The following is a 16,246-nucleotide window of genomic DNA, read 5'->3' as shown; positions in this document are numbered from 1 at the left end:
CTTCATCTTCTTACCCGGCGACTGTTCATCCGGGTTACCCTCTACTGGTGCTACTGTCAACACTCCTTTCCTTCTTCCTACAATGAGCTTTTCCAGGGTAGAATGGATAACTTCAATCACCCCTACAGGGGGTGGGAGAGGGTTCCCCTTTTGCCGAGTATCTTGCCCCACGACTTTGACCCCGAGTCCAACACGAAATACTTTAAATGCCCAGCTTTGACTAGTTGCCTGAGGTGATCCTTCAACACTCAACACTGTTCGGTAGTATGACCTTTGTCCTGATGACAAGTGCAGTGTAGCTTCTGATTCCTTCTGGATGAGTCCCTTCCCATCTTGTTCGGCCATCGAAAATATGACTCGTGTTTGATCCGATCAATAATCTTGTGTACCGATTACTTAAACGTCACTTTCACTTCCCCCATTTGTGCAGTCGGCTCTTGAATCGTCAGAACCCCCCTCCCCCCCCCCCCCCCCCCCCCCCCCCCGAGATCTGAACGGAAAACCAATTTGCTAGGGACGATTTATCATTGGTGCTTTGCCTTTGCTTTGTAGCCGATCACCCTCTAATCGTTTATATTCCTTAATGCATCTCATAAGCTGCCTCATGCCTTTGGGAGGCTTCTTGGTCAACGATTCTCGTAGCCCGAAATCCTCGGGCAATCCTATCCTAAAAGTGCTTGCTACAACTTTTTTGTTATCCTCACCTATCTCATTATATAACTCCCAATACTGGCTGGCATAACTACGGAGGGTCTTTCCCGTCCTCATTTTCGTAGACAAAAGCGCATCTACCAACTGAGGTACTTGGCTGCAGGTCACAAACCGAACGCCGAACTTTTGAATTAGCTCGAAAAAACTATGTATGGATCCTTTCCGTATCCCATTAAACCACCTTAAAGTAGTTGGTCCCAGACTCGAGGAAATACCTTGCACATCAGCACGTCATTATGAGTATGCAAATACATCATTTGAATATAATGACTGACGTGCTCTACTGGATTAGTTTTCCCGTCGTAGCAATTGAACAGTGGGCGGGTAAACCTGTCTAGCATTCCGACCTGCTCGATTTCATCAAAAAATGGGGACCGAGCTGCTTTTCGCAAAGCGTGACTCATAGCATCCATGGCGGCATTTCGAGGCCGCCTCTCTTCTAGGGAGATTAAGTTCCTAAATTGATTCTCCTGAGAACGTGAGCAATCTTGGTGCTACCCTGACTCTCGGGAGGGAGACCGGTTCCTATGTCGTCGAGATCCCCGCGAACATGAACAGTCTCGGTACTGATGGGATTCCCTGGAATGTGAATGACTTCATCGTAGCTGAGATCTGGACTAATTAGATCCCTTCCTATATCTATTTCCCCCATTGCCGACCTCCCATTGTTGGTCGTCTCTGTCTCTTCTTCGACGCCTACCCCTTACCTCCAGCTCCAAACCCCTGACCAGTCTGCGTAGCCATTCAAGCTCTTCATCTTGTTCCTCCCTCTGCCTACATTCCGTAGCACTAAAGACTATTTATTGGGTTTGGTACGATCCTTCTCCCATGCCGGACATTTCTTCTCATCGATCGTGCTCCCTATCTTCTCGTTCCTTCTGTCTATGCTCTCACTAGCTAGACCCCCGAGAAGATCCTACAGATCCACTTTTCGAGTGACTCCCCGAATGCCTTTTAGACATTTTTCGTGAGCTCAAGTCCCTCTAGAACCATAGTGTCATAGGAGAGCCCCTCGGTGGGCACCAATTGTGCGTACCAAAGATGGGTTTGCTGAGCCAAACCGCTACTTGGGCTCACAAATTATTTGTACAGTGGGTCTGGATATCCTACTTTGGGTTGTTCTAGGCTTAGAGACTCAATGAGATCACTTTTCTCTCTTTCTCTATGTTTCTTCCTTTCAGACCCTTTTTTTCTCTCTCTTTTCTTCCCACAAAATTGCATCCCCTTTCCATTCTTTAGTTTCTCCTATTTATAGCCCATTGTTAATGGGGGGATCATCATTATCTTTTTAACTAGTGCAAAGAGAGGTCCAATGTTGATAAATTTAAGTGGATGTTTAGGTATGAGTGGCTTTGGAAATGGTTCCCATTGCAGCAAGTGTGTTCGGCAGCGGAGTTTCCTAGGGTTCTACTGAGCACTCAAATGGCGATATGACCAAGCATGTGTATATCGTTTGGGGATGATTTTTCGAGCAGTATGTGAATGGGGCACCCACAATCCGCTTTTCAAGTATTCGGACAACACCCAGCTTAGACTCGTAGTTATTGTGGGCTTGGGACGGGATCCTTAGTGGTGCGGAGGTTGGACCCTTGGCCCATATTATTAATCTATGGCCCAAGGCCCAAATGGACTTCGATGTTAGGTGCCGTACAACTACCAACATTAAAAAAACACAGAAAACTATTATTATACAAGAATTTCCATCGAAACAAACAGATCTCAAACAAAAAAAATCATTATCATCTTCTTCATTTTTATTGGCAAAAGGGTAAATATTCACATTCCTTTTGTTTTATTGGTTTTATTTTTATTGTTATTGTTTGGGAGAAACTCACTTCTATGGTAGAAATTAATTAATTTTTTTAAAAGAAAAACATTCTTGTTTTTCTTTGCTAGATTGTGACTCTAGAAATAGTTCCCAAAAAAAAAAAAAAAAATTAATGTCATTTGACAAGCACAGAAAGGGATCCACATACTAATTCCAAAATTTGCTTAATGAAGTATAAAATATTTTTTGTTTTATGAAAGTAAAGTATAAAAATTGCACTAAAGTCACCCCTTATCAGGACCCTTATAATTAAGATTAAGATAAGGAGAATGACACCTTAACCCTCCAGTCACGGTGCTTGCATTGTAGCACGACAACGGTGCTTGCATTGTAGCACGACAACGTTGTTGACATTACCTCAGACTTTAGACTTTAGGGATCCGTTTGTTATCGTTATTTAAACAACAATTTTCAATGTTTAAATAATATTACACGTATTTTCACACACTTTTTCACCCACACATATTTCCAAAAAATATAAACAACGTTACTAGAATAACCTTACCAAACGGGCCCATAGATTTGTGAAATCTGAAAAGCATGTTTTGTAAGAGGTTTTCCTTTTTCTAAAAATTTGAACTTTCAACTATGGAAAGGAACGTTAGTGGGTATAGGATTTAATGACCTCCCAACGCCCAAGCATCACTCAACTTCCATCCAATGAATCTAATAACTTTGGAAAACCGACATTTGGTATATGTTCTTTGCAATTTGATTCTCATAATTATTTTACTCAAAAAAAAAAAAATTCTCGTAATTAATACATCCATTAATTACATCCTTCATTTGCACTTTTTTACGATTCATATTGACAATAGGCGAAATTATACCGTGATTTCTGAAGTTTATCCTATGAGTGTAATTAGTCTGTCAAGTTTTAGGTGAATGCAATTAATCGGTAAAGTTTTAAAAATTTGCTGTATTAGTTATTATGTTAATGATGTTACATTTTTTAATGGAAAAATTTGCAAAAATTATTTTACACTTTAGAAACCTATTAATACCAAAATATTTAAATACTGCATAATACCAAATTAAAATCTGAAATCTTTGAAACCTCAAATTTTTGTTGCATTCACTTTTGATATATTAATGAAGAGAAAATCTACATCCCTCTGATCATTGGCTGGATTTGCACGGTTTGAGCACCAGATCGTAGACCACGCCCCAGTTTGAACACATTCTTTTTGTCACCTTCAAAGTTCCAGTTCCCATCGACATTGTGTTCAAATATTTATTTTCTTTTATATATTGGTAAAATCTATCACAAATACTATTTCAAGTTGATTTCTTTTGTTATAACTGGATAGGTGATGCGTTACATAATTAGATAGGGAGGGAATTCGATTTGGAACCAGTTAGATTTAAGATTTTATTTTGGATGGGTTTCTAATGTGCAAAATAATTTTTGTATTTTTCTCATTAAAAAATGCTACTTCATTAAAAAAAAGGCAAGGTCACTATATCATTAACTACGTAAGCAACACTACCAATAATAGTTAACAGAAGAACTAATACCATTCATTTTTAAAATTTGAGAGACTAACTGTGCTAAATTAAAACTTAATTAAGAAACTAATTGCACTTATATAATAAACTTCAAGGACTAATAGTGTAATTTCGCCTTGAAAATATGACCTTTTAGATCAATGATATTTCTCCTATATAAGAGGAAGAATCTGAATTTGACCCACAATGTAAATCAAAATTTGATATGTCTTGAAATTAGAGTTTATTAACATATATATATATATATATATATATAGTCTCTACACCCTAACATAAATAAGAAAATGGAAAAACCTATATGCACTTCAATAAGTGTAGTATATTATACTCTTTAATTAAATTCAAACACTGTATTATATTGACTAATAAAGCACAAACATTAATTTCTTTTCAAATCACAATTAAAGCAATCTAACCATGAATTTAAATTTGATTGAAAACCTTAATTTACAATATGTATATATAGATTTTTTACATTTTCATAAATATATTAATAGAAGAAAAAAGTTAATAAATACTCTAAGAACATTTGTTAATTAACTACTTTAAAAAAGCTTTTATAGGAAAAAAAATTGATTTTTTTAACAAATTTTTCTTTTTGAGAGAATTCTTTTTCTATTTGCCATAAAAAAAAAACTTATCAAAACTTTCATGAAATTGATTTTTAATAAATACTTTAAAGAACACCGTTGACCGTACCATTTTTTTTTTTTTTTTTTTTTTTTTTGGAGAGAAATCGGAGGCAGTAGGTGGACAGTGGACACATTAAATTTAGGAATTACTCAACCGAAACTATAGGTGATAGCTTGGCCCATGAGACATAAATTTCTGACTCGGTCAAAAGTTGTTAACAGATGGGAGAAACCTTGATAACATAGTTAACCAAAAATATATATATATATATATATATATTTTACAATATGAATAAAAACGTCAATCACGTTCCTTGTATCATATATCAAGCCTTTAACAAACCTTATCTATTCAACCTCTATTTCCAGTGAGCAAAAAGACATATCTACAACCTTACTCGTCATGATCATATATTTTGCTAAGGGGTTTCTATTTCTACAAACATTTCTTCTATTTGGTTTTTCCCAGTTTGGCACTTCGCAAAACATCTCTCATGGGTTTCTTACTATCAGCAACGCCATCAGAGATGGTCACTTTTTAGTCTCTGAAGGAGAAACCTTTGCACTTGGTTTCTTTCGTCCCGGAGTGTCCACCAACCGCTATGTTGGAATTCGGTATAATAAAGCTCCACAACAACCCGTGGTGTGGGTTGCAAACAGAGACAATCCTATCAATGATTCTTCTGGGGTTCTCTCAATTGATGCTCATGGAAACCTAGTACTCCATGTCAAAGATCGAAACCAACCCATCTGGTCCACAAATATTACCTCAAAATCAAGCGACAACAGCACTTTTGCTCAGCTCTTGGATTCAGGAAATCTACAATTGGTTCTTAACAAAACTAGGGAGGTGCTATGGCAAAGCTTTGATTATCCAACTGATACAACTCTGCCAAACATGAAACTTGGGCTGGACAGAAGAACTGGTCTGAGCCGAATCCTAACATCTTGGAAGTCCAAAGATGATCCAGGAACTGGAACTTATTCCTATGTGCTCAACACCAGTAGCTCCTCCCCGGAGTTGTATTTGTACAAAAGTAACATTTTGTGGTGGCGTTCAGGTCATTGGAATGGAATTGGATGGAGTGGGGTACCAACTTTGTCAAGTAGTAACTTGCTTCTGAATTTCAGTTTAGTGAACAACCAGAATGAGACTACTACGAGTTGGGGTTTACGCTACGCAAGATTATTCTCAAGATTGGTGGTGAACGAATCTGGATCAATTCAACGATTTATGGGCAAGGAAGGAGATCAACAATGGGCTTTTCTTGGGTCAGTTCCATTGGACCAGTGCGACATTTACGGCAAGTGTGGTGCATTTGGTAAATGTGAAAATGTTACTGAATTTGAATGCACTTGTCTACCTGGGTTCCAACCCAAGTCACCAAGTGAATGGTCTCCGAGAAATGCATCCAGTGGGTGTGTAAGAAAGCGTGGGCAGGCATCTATATGCAACAGTGGTGATGGGTTTTTGAAGGTAGAAAATGTGAAGCTTCCAGATAGCTCATTTGCACGAGTTGATGAGAAGCTGAGTTTGAAGGAGTGTCGGCAACAATGCTTGAAAAATTGTTCTTGCGCGGCGTATGGAGGTGTGGATGCGAAGGAGGAAGTCGGGTGTTTGAGATGGTATGGTGAAATGATAGATACAAGAGTGTTGAATGGGGGCCAAAATTTGTACGTACGAGTGGATGCGCTTGAGTTAGGTACTCAACAATTCACTGAGACATAAATATTTGAGAAAAAAAAAAACCTACCACATGTATGTATATACCCAAAAAAAAAAAAAAAAGAAAAAAAAAATTCTTGCGTTAATTAACAGAGAAATTTTCTTGTTTTCAGGTCATTCCAATGGATTCTTTGCCAACAAGAGGAGGCGAGCAATTATGATAGTGGCCCTACTTGTTACTCCATTACTAATTTTCCTCTGTGCATATTGGCTGATTAGGAGAAAAAGGAAAGGTACGCAATGTTTCCTACATGTGTGAATTATTGTAGAGGTGCTATAATTATTATTAAATTTTATTACATAAATTTTACTAATTAATGAGTTAATTTTTAAACATAAATTAAAAGTATAAAAATTTCTTTTATTATGTTGTTGTTTTAATTAACAAAAATTATACTTAGAAATTTATTTTAATATATTGTTTATTAATTAAAAAATTAGATTTATATTTGTTATAGTAAATTATAGAAATTATAACATGTTGAGGAGGGGTTGTATCCCAAGCATCCTGTCCTTTCTTCCGGACGGTAAAAACTCATCCAAGATAGGAGCAAGACAAGTTAGAGTTATTTTTTCATCCTTATTGATATGTGGGGTTGGTACAGATTAAAATGAGAAAGAATTGGGAGAGATGATTTTGAGAATATCAAGAGTGGGAGGCAAGTTTTTTCATGGAGGGTACTAGAATGGTAAGTTTTTTTATGGAGGGTACTAGAATATGTATAAAAAGTTATATTATATATAAATAAATGATATAAATTTATATTAGAAAATATTATGCACACATTACCCCTACATGCACACTCGAGATTGGGTGGGCTTGAACAAGACTCAGTAGGGTAGGTAAAACTGTAAAAGTCGTCACTAGTCAAGGGCAAGGTAAGTGTGCTACCATTCCTTTCAAATGGAGGAATAAAGTAGCAAAGAATACCAATAGTTGTTATAATACCAAACTAAGAAATAGTTGTCACTCGTCAAACGTTTGGGAAAAGTGTTATTTCAAAACATTTCTCGGTAGGTTGGTGTAATTTATCCAGTTATATATAAATGCTTACAAATTTACAACCATCCTTTGTAACTGTTCTTGTATGAGAACAGCAAGGGAAAGAAAGTTCAAATTGTTCGACGATGTTACTGCAAGTTCAACAACTTTTCGAGATTCTCATAAGCTTGATGGAGGTAGAAGAAAACCGGATCTACCATTTTTCGATATAAGCACCATACTTGCAGCAACAGACAATTTCTCTCCTACTAAAAAACTTGGTCAAGGTGGCTTCGGCCCGGTCTACAAGGTACTTTCACCTTATACATGATAAGCATCTAAGATAACTATACAACTTTGTTAAATGTGAAGCAATGCTTATTATTGTACAACTACAATTTTTGTACATTTGGGGCAATGTTGAGGTTGAAAAGCTAGTATCATAATTGCACAAAATTTTGGGAGGAAGCTCTCACAATTTGTTATTTTTAATTTCTAATGGCCCCACATGTGTAAGATAATATTTGGTGGAGGTCATGGACGTGGTTTAAAAGTTGCAAATGCATAGTGATATATAGTATAAAAAAAATCATAATAATTTATTAATATTTGTAACTATCAATTAATATATTAATAATTTTAAGTCTCATTTATAATTTTAGGGTCAACTAGCCAATGGGCAAGAAATAGCAGTAAAAACACTCTCAAGAAGTTCAAGGCAAGGCACAGAAGAATTTAAGAATGAAGTCATGCTAATAGCCAAACTCCAACATAGGAATCTTGTGAGGCTTTTTGGTTGCTGCATCCACAAAGAAGAGAAGATGTTAATCTATGAATATATGCCAAACAAAAGCCTAGACTTTTTCATCTTTGGTATAGAATTTCTTCCTTCACTTATGGCTTTCAACTATCTGATTCTTTCTTTTAGGCATTATTATAACTGTAGTATAACTAAAGTCAAGTTCAAGATAGATTATGATCTTAACTTCAATTGTTTTTCAATATGCATTATGGATAGACACTTTCATTTTTTTGATCCAGACGAAATAGGAAGGCAATTGTTGGATTGGAGTAAGCGATTTGAAATTATTTCTGGTATTGCTCGAGGAGTCTTATATCTTCATCAAGATTCAAGACTAAAAATCATCCATAGAGATCTAAAAACAAGCAATGTACTACTCGATGCTGCAATGAATCCAAAAATTTCAGATTTCGGTTTGGCAAGAATGTTTGGAGATGACCAAATTGAAGCAAATACAAATAGAGTTGTTGGCACCTAGTAACTCTCTCTCTCTCTCTCTCTCTCTCTCTCTCTCTCTCTCTCTCTCTCTCTCTCTCTCTCTCTCTCTCTCTCTCTCTCTCTCTCTCTCTCTCTCTCTCTCTCTCTCAATTGCATTCATATCCTTAATTAACACAGCCCTTCAAACTCAAGAGTAAGAACACGAATTGAGTTTGTACCAAAGATAAGATAAGTGGGCTACACATGCACAAACACATTGACAACAAATGTTAAAAATAAAAATCTCACAATCATTATTATTTTTTTTTTCGTTCAATTGCAGTGGATATATGGCACCAGAGTATGCAATGGAAGGATTATATTCTACCAAATCAGATGTCTTTAGCTATGGTGTCTTAATTCTAGAGATAATTAGTGGCAAGAGAAACAATCACTATCATATTGCAACTCCATGCCTAAATTTAATAGGACATGTAAGTAAAATATATTATCATTCTATTTTGAATTAATGAACTTCACCGTGGAAGTGTCAAGTATGATACTGTTAAATTTTCAGGCTTGGGACTTATGGATGGAGGGCAAAGCCTTGGACTTAGTCGACTCATCATTGGGTCAAGCATATCCTGCTCATGAAGTTTCAAGATGTATTCAAATTGGGCTTTTATGTGTGCAAGAACAAGCGACAGAACGACCAACCATGGTAGAAATTGTATTCATGCTGGGAAATGAAACAACTCTTCCCACACCAAACAAGCCAGCATTTATCAATAGACGAAATATAAATAATGCTCAAGACTCATCAAATTCTGCAGGAGCACCTGGTTCAATCAATGATGTAACCATTTCTGTGCTTGAAGCTCGTTGAAGTATGCACTTATTACTTATACTATAATTTCATATTTGAATAAATACAGTGCATATGGTACTCTATAGAACACTCTAGTGGTGTTCTACCGATTAACTTGTTGGCAGATGTTCAAGTTTCTGTAGTTTGAAAGAACACTCACTATGTTACAATCTTTTCAATAGAACACTCTAGTGGTATTTTACCTATAAACTTATTGGCAGAAGTTCAAGTTTTTTGTGGTTTGAAAGAACACTTACTATGTTATAATCTCTTCGTTATGGCTCAAGGTGAAAAACTCTAAAATTATCTCATGTGGAGAACACTATAGAGATAGGGTTTTCTAATTATTTAGGCTCAAGAAGATTTGTTCTTAGCCAAACTTGATATGGTAACTTTTCTACTCAGAATTTGATATGGTACTTTTCTCCTTATAATTATGTTGACTCCTCATAATTTGAGTTTAATCTCATCATCTTATAGTAGCTTTTGACCTACATTTAACCATAACACAATTAGTATAAACCCAAATCTAAAATGTTTTGGCGCCAAAATTTTCCAACACATCTATCAATTCTAATTTAAGGTTAATGAAGAAGAATAAGAATCAAAGTAATCCTAATATATATAAGGTTAATGAAGAAGAAGAATCAAAGTCTGAATAAAGACTAAGAAGAGGAATCAAAGTCTTTCTAAAGATTTTAATTTTGTCAGTTAAAAAATTGACATTTTCTTATATATTAAAAGAAACCTGTGACAATTGTTGGACACATTAAATTTAAGGAATCATTCAACACATTATAATTTTATAATGTGGCCCTCCATGAGACGAAATTTCTTTCTTTAATTAACATGAGACTAAAGTTCTAAGTGAACCAAAAGTTTCTAGAATGATGAATCATAATCTTCCCTTCCATTGATTGTACTCCATGAATCTCAGTATGCCACGTGTGTTTCACCGTTCCTTCCTTTTTCTTTTGTGATAAGTTTGGATTGAGAGAAGTAGAGTAGAGTAAAATTAGCTGAAAATTGCACCAATTAACATCAACGGTCTAACTTAATGTAATTCTCTTGTATGATTTGCATACCTAGATTACACACAACTTACATCTTGTACGACTTGCACAATTTGGTCACAATCACACATTCACATAGATTCTAAATTTACACAAAGAACCATTTACCCACTCACCCACAAACACCGCATACATGATTCACACACACACAGCATTTCCTATACACAAAAAATGAATAGCCCAAACAGCAATTTTATCCGCCAGTCAATTGTGGTATGATCCAATCCACACACCTATCTTACGCCCATGGCACTACCAATAGCCACGCTCAAGCCCTTAGGTCCATCAGCCCTTTCAGCCCAATATGAAATATACCCTAAACTTGCCAGTCAACCTGAAAGTCCATTAAAACCAGCAAAGCCAATTTACGTATTAAAATCCAAAATCTTTCGAGTCATAATAAAAATTTCTTTAAAAAAAACCCCAACCGAAAATTAAAAAATTAAAACCCAATAAACATCAAGCCCATAATTTTTCTCTCAACTAACATTAGAAAGATCTGAAAACATACTAGGCCCATAAAGAATATATATATATATATATATATATATATATATTTTTTTTTTGGGGGGAGGGAAAGGCCCATAAAAGACTTAACACATTTAAATCTCAAAATCCAAAACACCACACTAAAACCAAACTCTAAGTATCACAATTCTATTAATAAATCCAAATCTAAAATCTAAAATGGTTGTTGCCAACCTCTTAATAATGGATGTTGGGATAAGAAAGCTCAGAGAAGAAATGTAGTTGCCCATAAATTGGCTAGTCATTCTCAATTTGTATCAAACCTGGTTGTGTGGATTGAAGAGGTGCTTTCTTTCATCCAAAATCAATTGTCTGTTAATGTAGTTGGTTAATGTTTTTTAATGACAGTTGATGAAATTTCTTTCAAAAAATTATTGTCAACTTATCCATCAATCCCAATATAAGTAAAACATAAACAAGAAAAAATAAAATAAAAAAGGCCTGAATTCTAAAGACTTTAACTTTAATATTATTATTATTATTTTTTTATGGAAATTTAGAAAGATTTTTTTAAGGAATCTAAACAGATACAACATCTGTTGTCAACTTGGCAGCACAAGACTTGGCAAAACCAGCCAATTTATTACAAGGAACTCTATACATATCTGTGACTACATGTTTACATATTAGTTTTGTTTGTTTGAGAAGATAATTAGATAGTAGTTGGACACATTATCACCGCACACCCTTGGCACGATAGTTAATCCACAAGTATAAGTGCTTGTAGGGTGTTAGGGGACAAGGGCCGGGGTTCAAGTCTTCAGAAGGGAGCTTCACACACATATACACTTAGATTAAGCTAGAATAGAATTTCTATCTTATATTCAAAAAAAAAAAAAGTTGGACACATTAAATAGAATCAATCATTCGACTGAAATTATAATTAATGGCTTGGCCCAATGAGACTAATTTTTTTTCTTCATTTTTATAAACATGAGACAAAATTTTGAAATTCAACAAAAAATTCACAATGAATGATGAAATAAAATCTTCCTTTCCACAAATTGTAGTCCACCAATCTCAGCGTGACACTTGTGTTCCTCTCTCTCTCTCTCTCTCTCTCTATATATATATATATATATATAACATATAATGAGTGTAATGGGTGGATTTCAAAAAAGACAATTAATGAATTTTTAAATTAGCCTTTTTAGGACTGATAACACTTTGTAACTGTGATATAATAAAATTTATAGGAAAAGTAAATTCCCTGTCACATTTTTTGTATTCCAATTTACACTTCACCAATTGTGTTATGCTACCTATTTGGTTTTTTCTTTTTTCTTTTTTTCAACATTTTAAAATTTAGTATTTTTTAAATGAAAGTAAAATAATACTTAGCAAGTTGTGATTAGTAGGGTATAAAATGGACTAAAAAGAATGTGATTAAGGATTAATTTGTGTTCTCTACTTCACCATTTTTTTTTCATATAAATATATATATATATATATATATATTGTATATTATTTTAAAGATAGTTACATATTTTGCTAACCTCGTAATTTGAACCCCTCCCCCTAGACCCTATTAAGTTATAAAAATCTTCCTCAACTTTTCCACAAATAATATTAAAAAATGAAAATAAATAAATCCAAATGCATGGCCATATTTTGTACCACCAGCAGCTGCCACTGGTCATCAACTGCAACCATAATTTACTACCCCCCCAAAAAAAAATGTCTCATTAATCTTCAGTCATGCTATTTGATTTTGGATCAAAATCCTAATAGCCAAGATTATTTTGGAGTCCAAATAATTTAACTTTACACCAAAAAAAGTCATCTTAAGGTTTGCACAAGAGGAGGCGCATTACTGTAGTCATGACTAAAACTTCCATTCTCTCCATGGCCTAAGCACCATGTACCAATCCTATCTCTATTTCCATTCCTATCCTTAAATTATCTTATAATTTTTGTGTGTGAATTAAAAATTCAAGCAGTCTTCATATCAACAAAATATATGTATTGCTCATAGGTGATTAAATGTGCAGCCATATGAAACTGATAGAGCCCTACGGCAGCAGGGCTCTTAATAACTGGTATAGACGTATATTTGTGGTTATGGCATCCCAAATGTCACTGATAATTTAATCTCTCTTAATTTTTAATTTTGTGTAGTTCAGTAGTATAGTTTGCTCCATTTCATTAGGATATATTCTATGTTTGGAGTGTGGACGCCCCAAAAGAAGAGAAAGAAAGAGAAAAGCCGGTTTAGAGTTTTTTCCCTTTTACTTTTGGTTTATTGCACATTGGGTTTTTAGCAACGTGACTCTTTGTGTACTTGTATTTTTAGGGTAAGGTGTGTATATGTGAATCCCTTCATCTTACTTTTATTTTAGGAGTTGCCACCAATTATTGGTTTTGTATTAAGTGTGATTGGTCACCAATTTGTCTAATTCTTTTTAAGTTACCTAATTTACTAAACCAATTTTAAGGGTTTATTAATTAAGGTAAACCAAAAGTCTCGAACCAAAGATCTTAAATTCAGAAGTTCAATTACATGTGGGGAAGGTATTAAGCATCCCACACCACCTATCCAAAGGATAGTACCTCATCTTAATTTATTTCAAATGTTATCTTTCTAGTAAAAAAAAAAAAAAAAGATACTTGGCATTTTGATTTTTTTGGAAAAATGTTTTGCACAAATGATATATATATGTAGACACATTTAAGTACTTATTTACTTATAATATACCATGTGAATATTTAGGTAAAAATATTTATCATCAGAGCGTGTGAGATAAATACGTAAATAGCATGTGAAAGATATTTACCACAAAGCTAAAAAATAGTATATACCATAGTATGTGAGTATTTATTTACTACATAATTATCATGTGAATACTAAATACTATACTCAAATAAATTACAATGTGAACATAAAAAGAGAAGGTTAGAAAGGTAGCACCTTGATGTCATCCATGATTTTTCTCATTTTTACCATGCAAAAAAAAATGACAACAGAAATATGTTAGTGTCAAAGAAAAGACAGGGACAAATCTCATTTTTGAAAAAGGGTTTTTGGAAAGATTTTTTTTTTTTTTTGAAAAGAAAGATGCCAAATTTTTTTAGGGGAATCCGAAAATATTAGGGTGTTCTAAGCTTACCTTTCTCTTTTTGACATCATTTTTGAAGAAAAACTAATTTTTAGAAAACAAAAGAAAAGCGGGTTTCAAAAGACTCGTTGGTTTCTTTAAGAAAAAGGGTTTGATTTATTAAAATCCGATGGTTTTATTTTAAGAATTCTAAGAATATGGTTTGCAGAAAAAAAAAAAAAAAAAAAAAAAAAAAGCTTTATTTTGAAAATATGTTTTCGTAAAAAGTGGATAATCTCTTCAAAAGAAAGAATTGGGAATATTTTTTTAAACAACTTTTGAAAAGGAAACATTGTTAATGAGAGAAGGTAAAGAGTAACAATAGTATATTAGTGCTATGAATTTAAAGACAAGAAAATAAGTCCAAGAAAATAAAGGCAAGTAAATAAAATTTCTAGAAAAATTAAATGACAAGGGAATGCAAAGTGCTTGAATTTAAATGACAATAAAAGTAAAGAGCTTGTTATTTCTCTCTCTTTTTTACCATCTCTCTCTCTTCACTTAGGGGTCATTTGGTTGGAAGACTGGAAAAGTGAGAGGATAGAAAATAGTGGGAGGATAGAAAATATTTTCATTTTTTTCATTTTTATTTAGTTGGGAGTGAAAAAATGGAAGGATGGGAAAAATGAGTTTGTATAAATTTACTCATATACCCTTGTTAAAAAATGATAGTCAATTAAAACAAAAAAGTGACAAACAACCACCAAAAAAAAAAAAAAAAAATCATGTCCAAAAAAAAAATCATGTCTAGTTAAAACAAAGAAAAAAGAAAAGAAAAAAGAAGAAGAATAAGAACAAGGCAACTCCTAGGAAATCCAAAAAAAAGAGAAAAAGAAAAAGAAAAAAGGGAGACAACGTCCCACAACACAAAAAAAGAAAAAAGAAAATGAATGGGACGAATTCCCATGTGCTTTTGCACATGAACATTTTTGTCTATTAAATAGTCTCATTTTTTTTCTTTCAGTTTTTTTTTCTTCAATTTTGGGAGAAAACTTTTTAGTGAGATAGGGGAGAAAACACCTAGGTTTCACTATTTATTTTCCTTTCTCCCCACCCAACCAAACACACTTCAAAAAGTTTTCTTTCCCATTTTCTCTCCAAAGTTTTCCATCTACCCTATTTCACCTCTAAATAAACACACCCTTAACTCTCTTTTCCTCTTTGTTCTCTTCACCCACAATCTGATGTAGGAGAAAATCTTCAAATTAATTTCTGTTATTTGTTGTACTTGGTAATTTTATGTAATTTTTATTATTTTAGATTTAGAGCATTTATTTCCTTATTTTAGGTAATATAAATGTTTTTTAAGTTAAATTTGGTTCCTGTTATGGTTAGGTATTAACTAGGAGCTATTTTAGAATATATTTTCTTGTATGTCAAGTTTTACGGAGCCTTTAAATAGGCTCCTAAGTTTGTAAACGTTTTTTTGAACAATATTCAATCAATAAAATTCAAACTTTTGTCTTTCTATTTTCTAGTAAATTCTAGACCTTTTCTAAAGACTTTAACTTTAATATTATTATTAGTATTTTTTATGGAAATTTAGAAAGATTTTTTGAAAGTATCTAAACAAATACAACATCTGTTGCCAATTCAGCAACACAAGACTTAGCAAAACCTGCCAATTTATTACAAGCAACTCTATTGATATCCTTTGGTTTTTTTGTGAATGACTACATAGTAGTTGGAAACATTAAATAATGACCGAATTATAATTCACAGTTTGGCCCCGATAGACTATATATTTTTTTTTTCAATTTTTATCAACATGAGACAAAATTTCTAATTCAGCAAAAAATTCTCAATGAATGATGAATCATAATCTTCCTTCCCACAAATTAATAATTATACTCACCATCTTCTCAAAAAAATTATACTCACCAATCTCTCAGCGTGACACCTTTGTTCCCTACTCTCTCTCTTTGTTTTTTTGATTGTTTTTTTTTTTTTTTTTTTGGACACTTGCAAATTTTTGTGATAATGAGTGGGTTGGGTGGATTTCAAAAAAGACAATTAACAAATTCTTAAATTAGTTTTTAAGAATTGATAACACAATAGTTTGTAAATGTGATAAA

The 16,246-nt window shown here is 33.6% G+C and overlaps 1 protein-coding gene across 1 annotated transcript in view; it reads left to right on the top strand.

Annotated features, from left to right (window-relative positions):
• The first annotated feature begins 4,969 nt into the window (after positions 1-4,969).
• Positions 4,970-16,246, top strand: part of LOC126727322 (G-type lectin S-receptor-like serine/threonine-protein kinase At1g11410) — a 127,939-nt gene continuing 116,662 nt past the window's right edge. Inside the window, exons 1-7 of the mRNA XM_050432927.1 lie at positions 4,970-6,383; positions 6,520-6,639; positions 7,505-7,698; positions 8,051-8,261; positions 8,430-8,667; positions 8,951-9,101; positions 9,185-9,889. Coding sequence (XP_050288884.1) covers positions 5,084-6,383; positions 6,520-6,639; positions 7,505-7,698; positions 8,051-8,261; positions 8,430-8,667; positions 8,951-9,101; positions 9,185-9,493 — 2,523 coding nt within the window. The 5' untranslated portion in view covers positions 4,970-5,083 and the 3' untranslated portion in view covers positions 9,494-9,889. Of the gene's footprint in view, positions 6,384-6,519; positions 6,640-7,504; positions 7,699-8,050; positions 8,262-8,429; positions 8,668-8,950; positions 9,102-9,184 lie in introns of the transcript that reaches the window.

The sequence above is a fragment of the Quercus robur genome, chromosome 5 (genome assembly GCF_932294415.1).
Source record: "Quercus robur chromosome 5, dhQueRobu3.1, whole genome shotgun sequence".
NCBI classification, from domain to species: domain Eukaryota; kingdom Viridiplantae; phylum Streptophyta; class Magnoliopsida; order Fagales; family Fagaceae; genus Quercus; species Quercus robur.
Note: the sequence above shows the minus strand (reverse complement) of the source record. Positions and strands in the feature narration are given on the sequence as shown.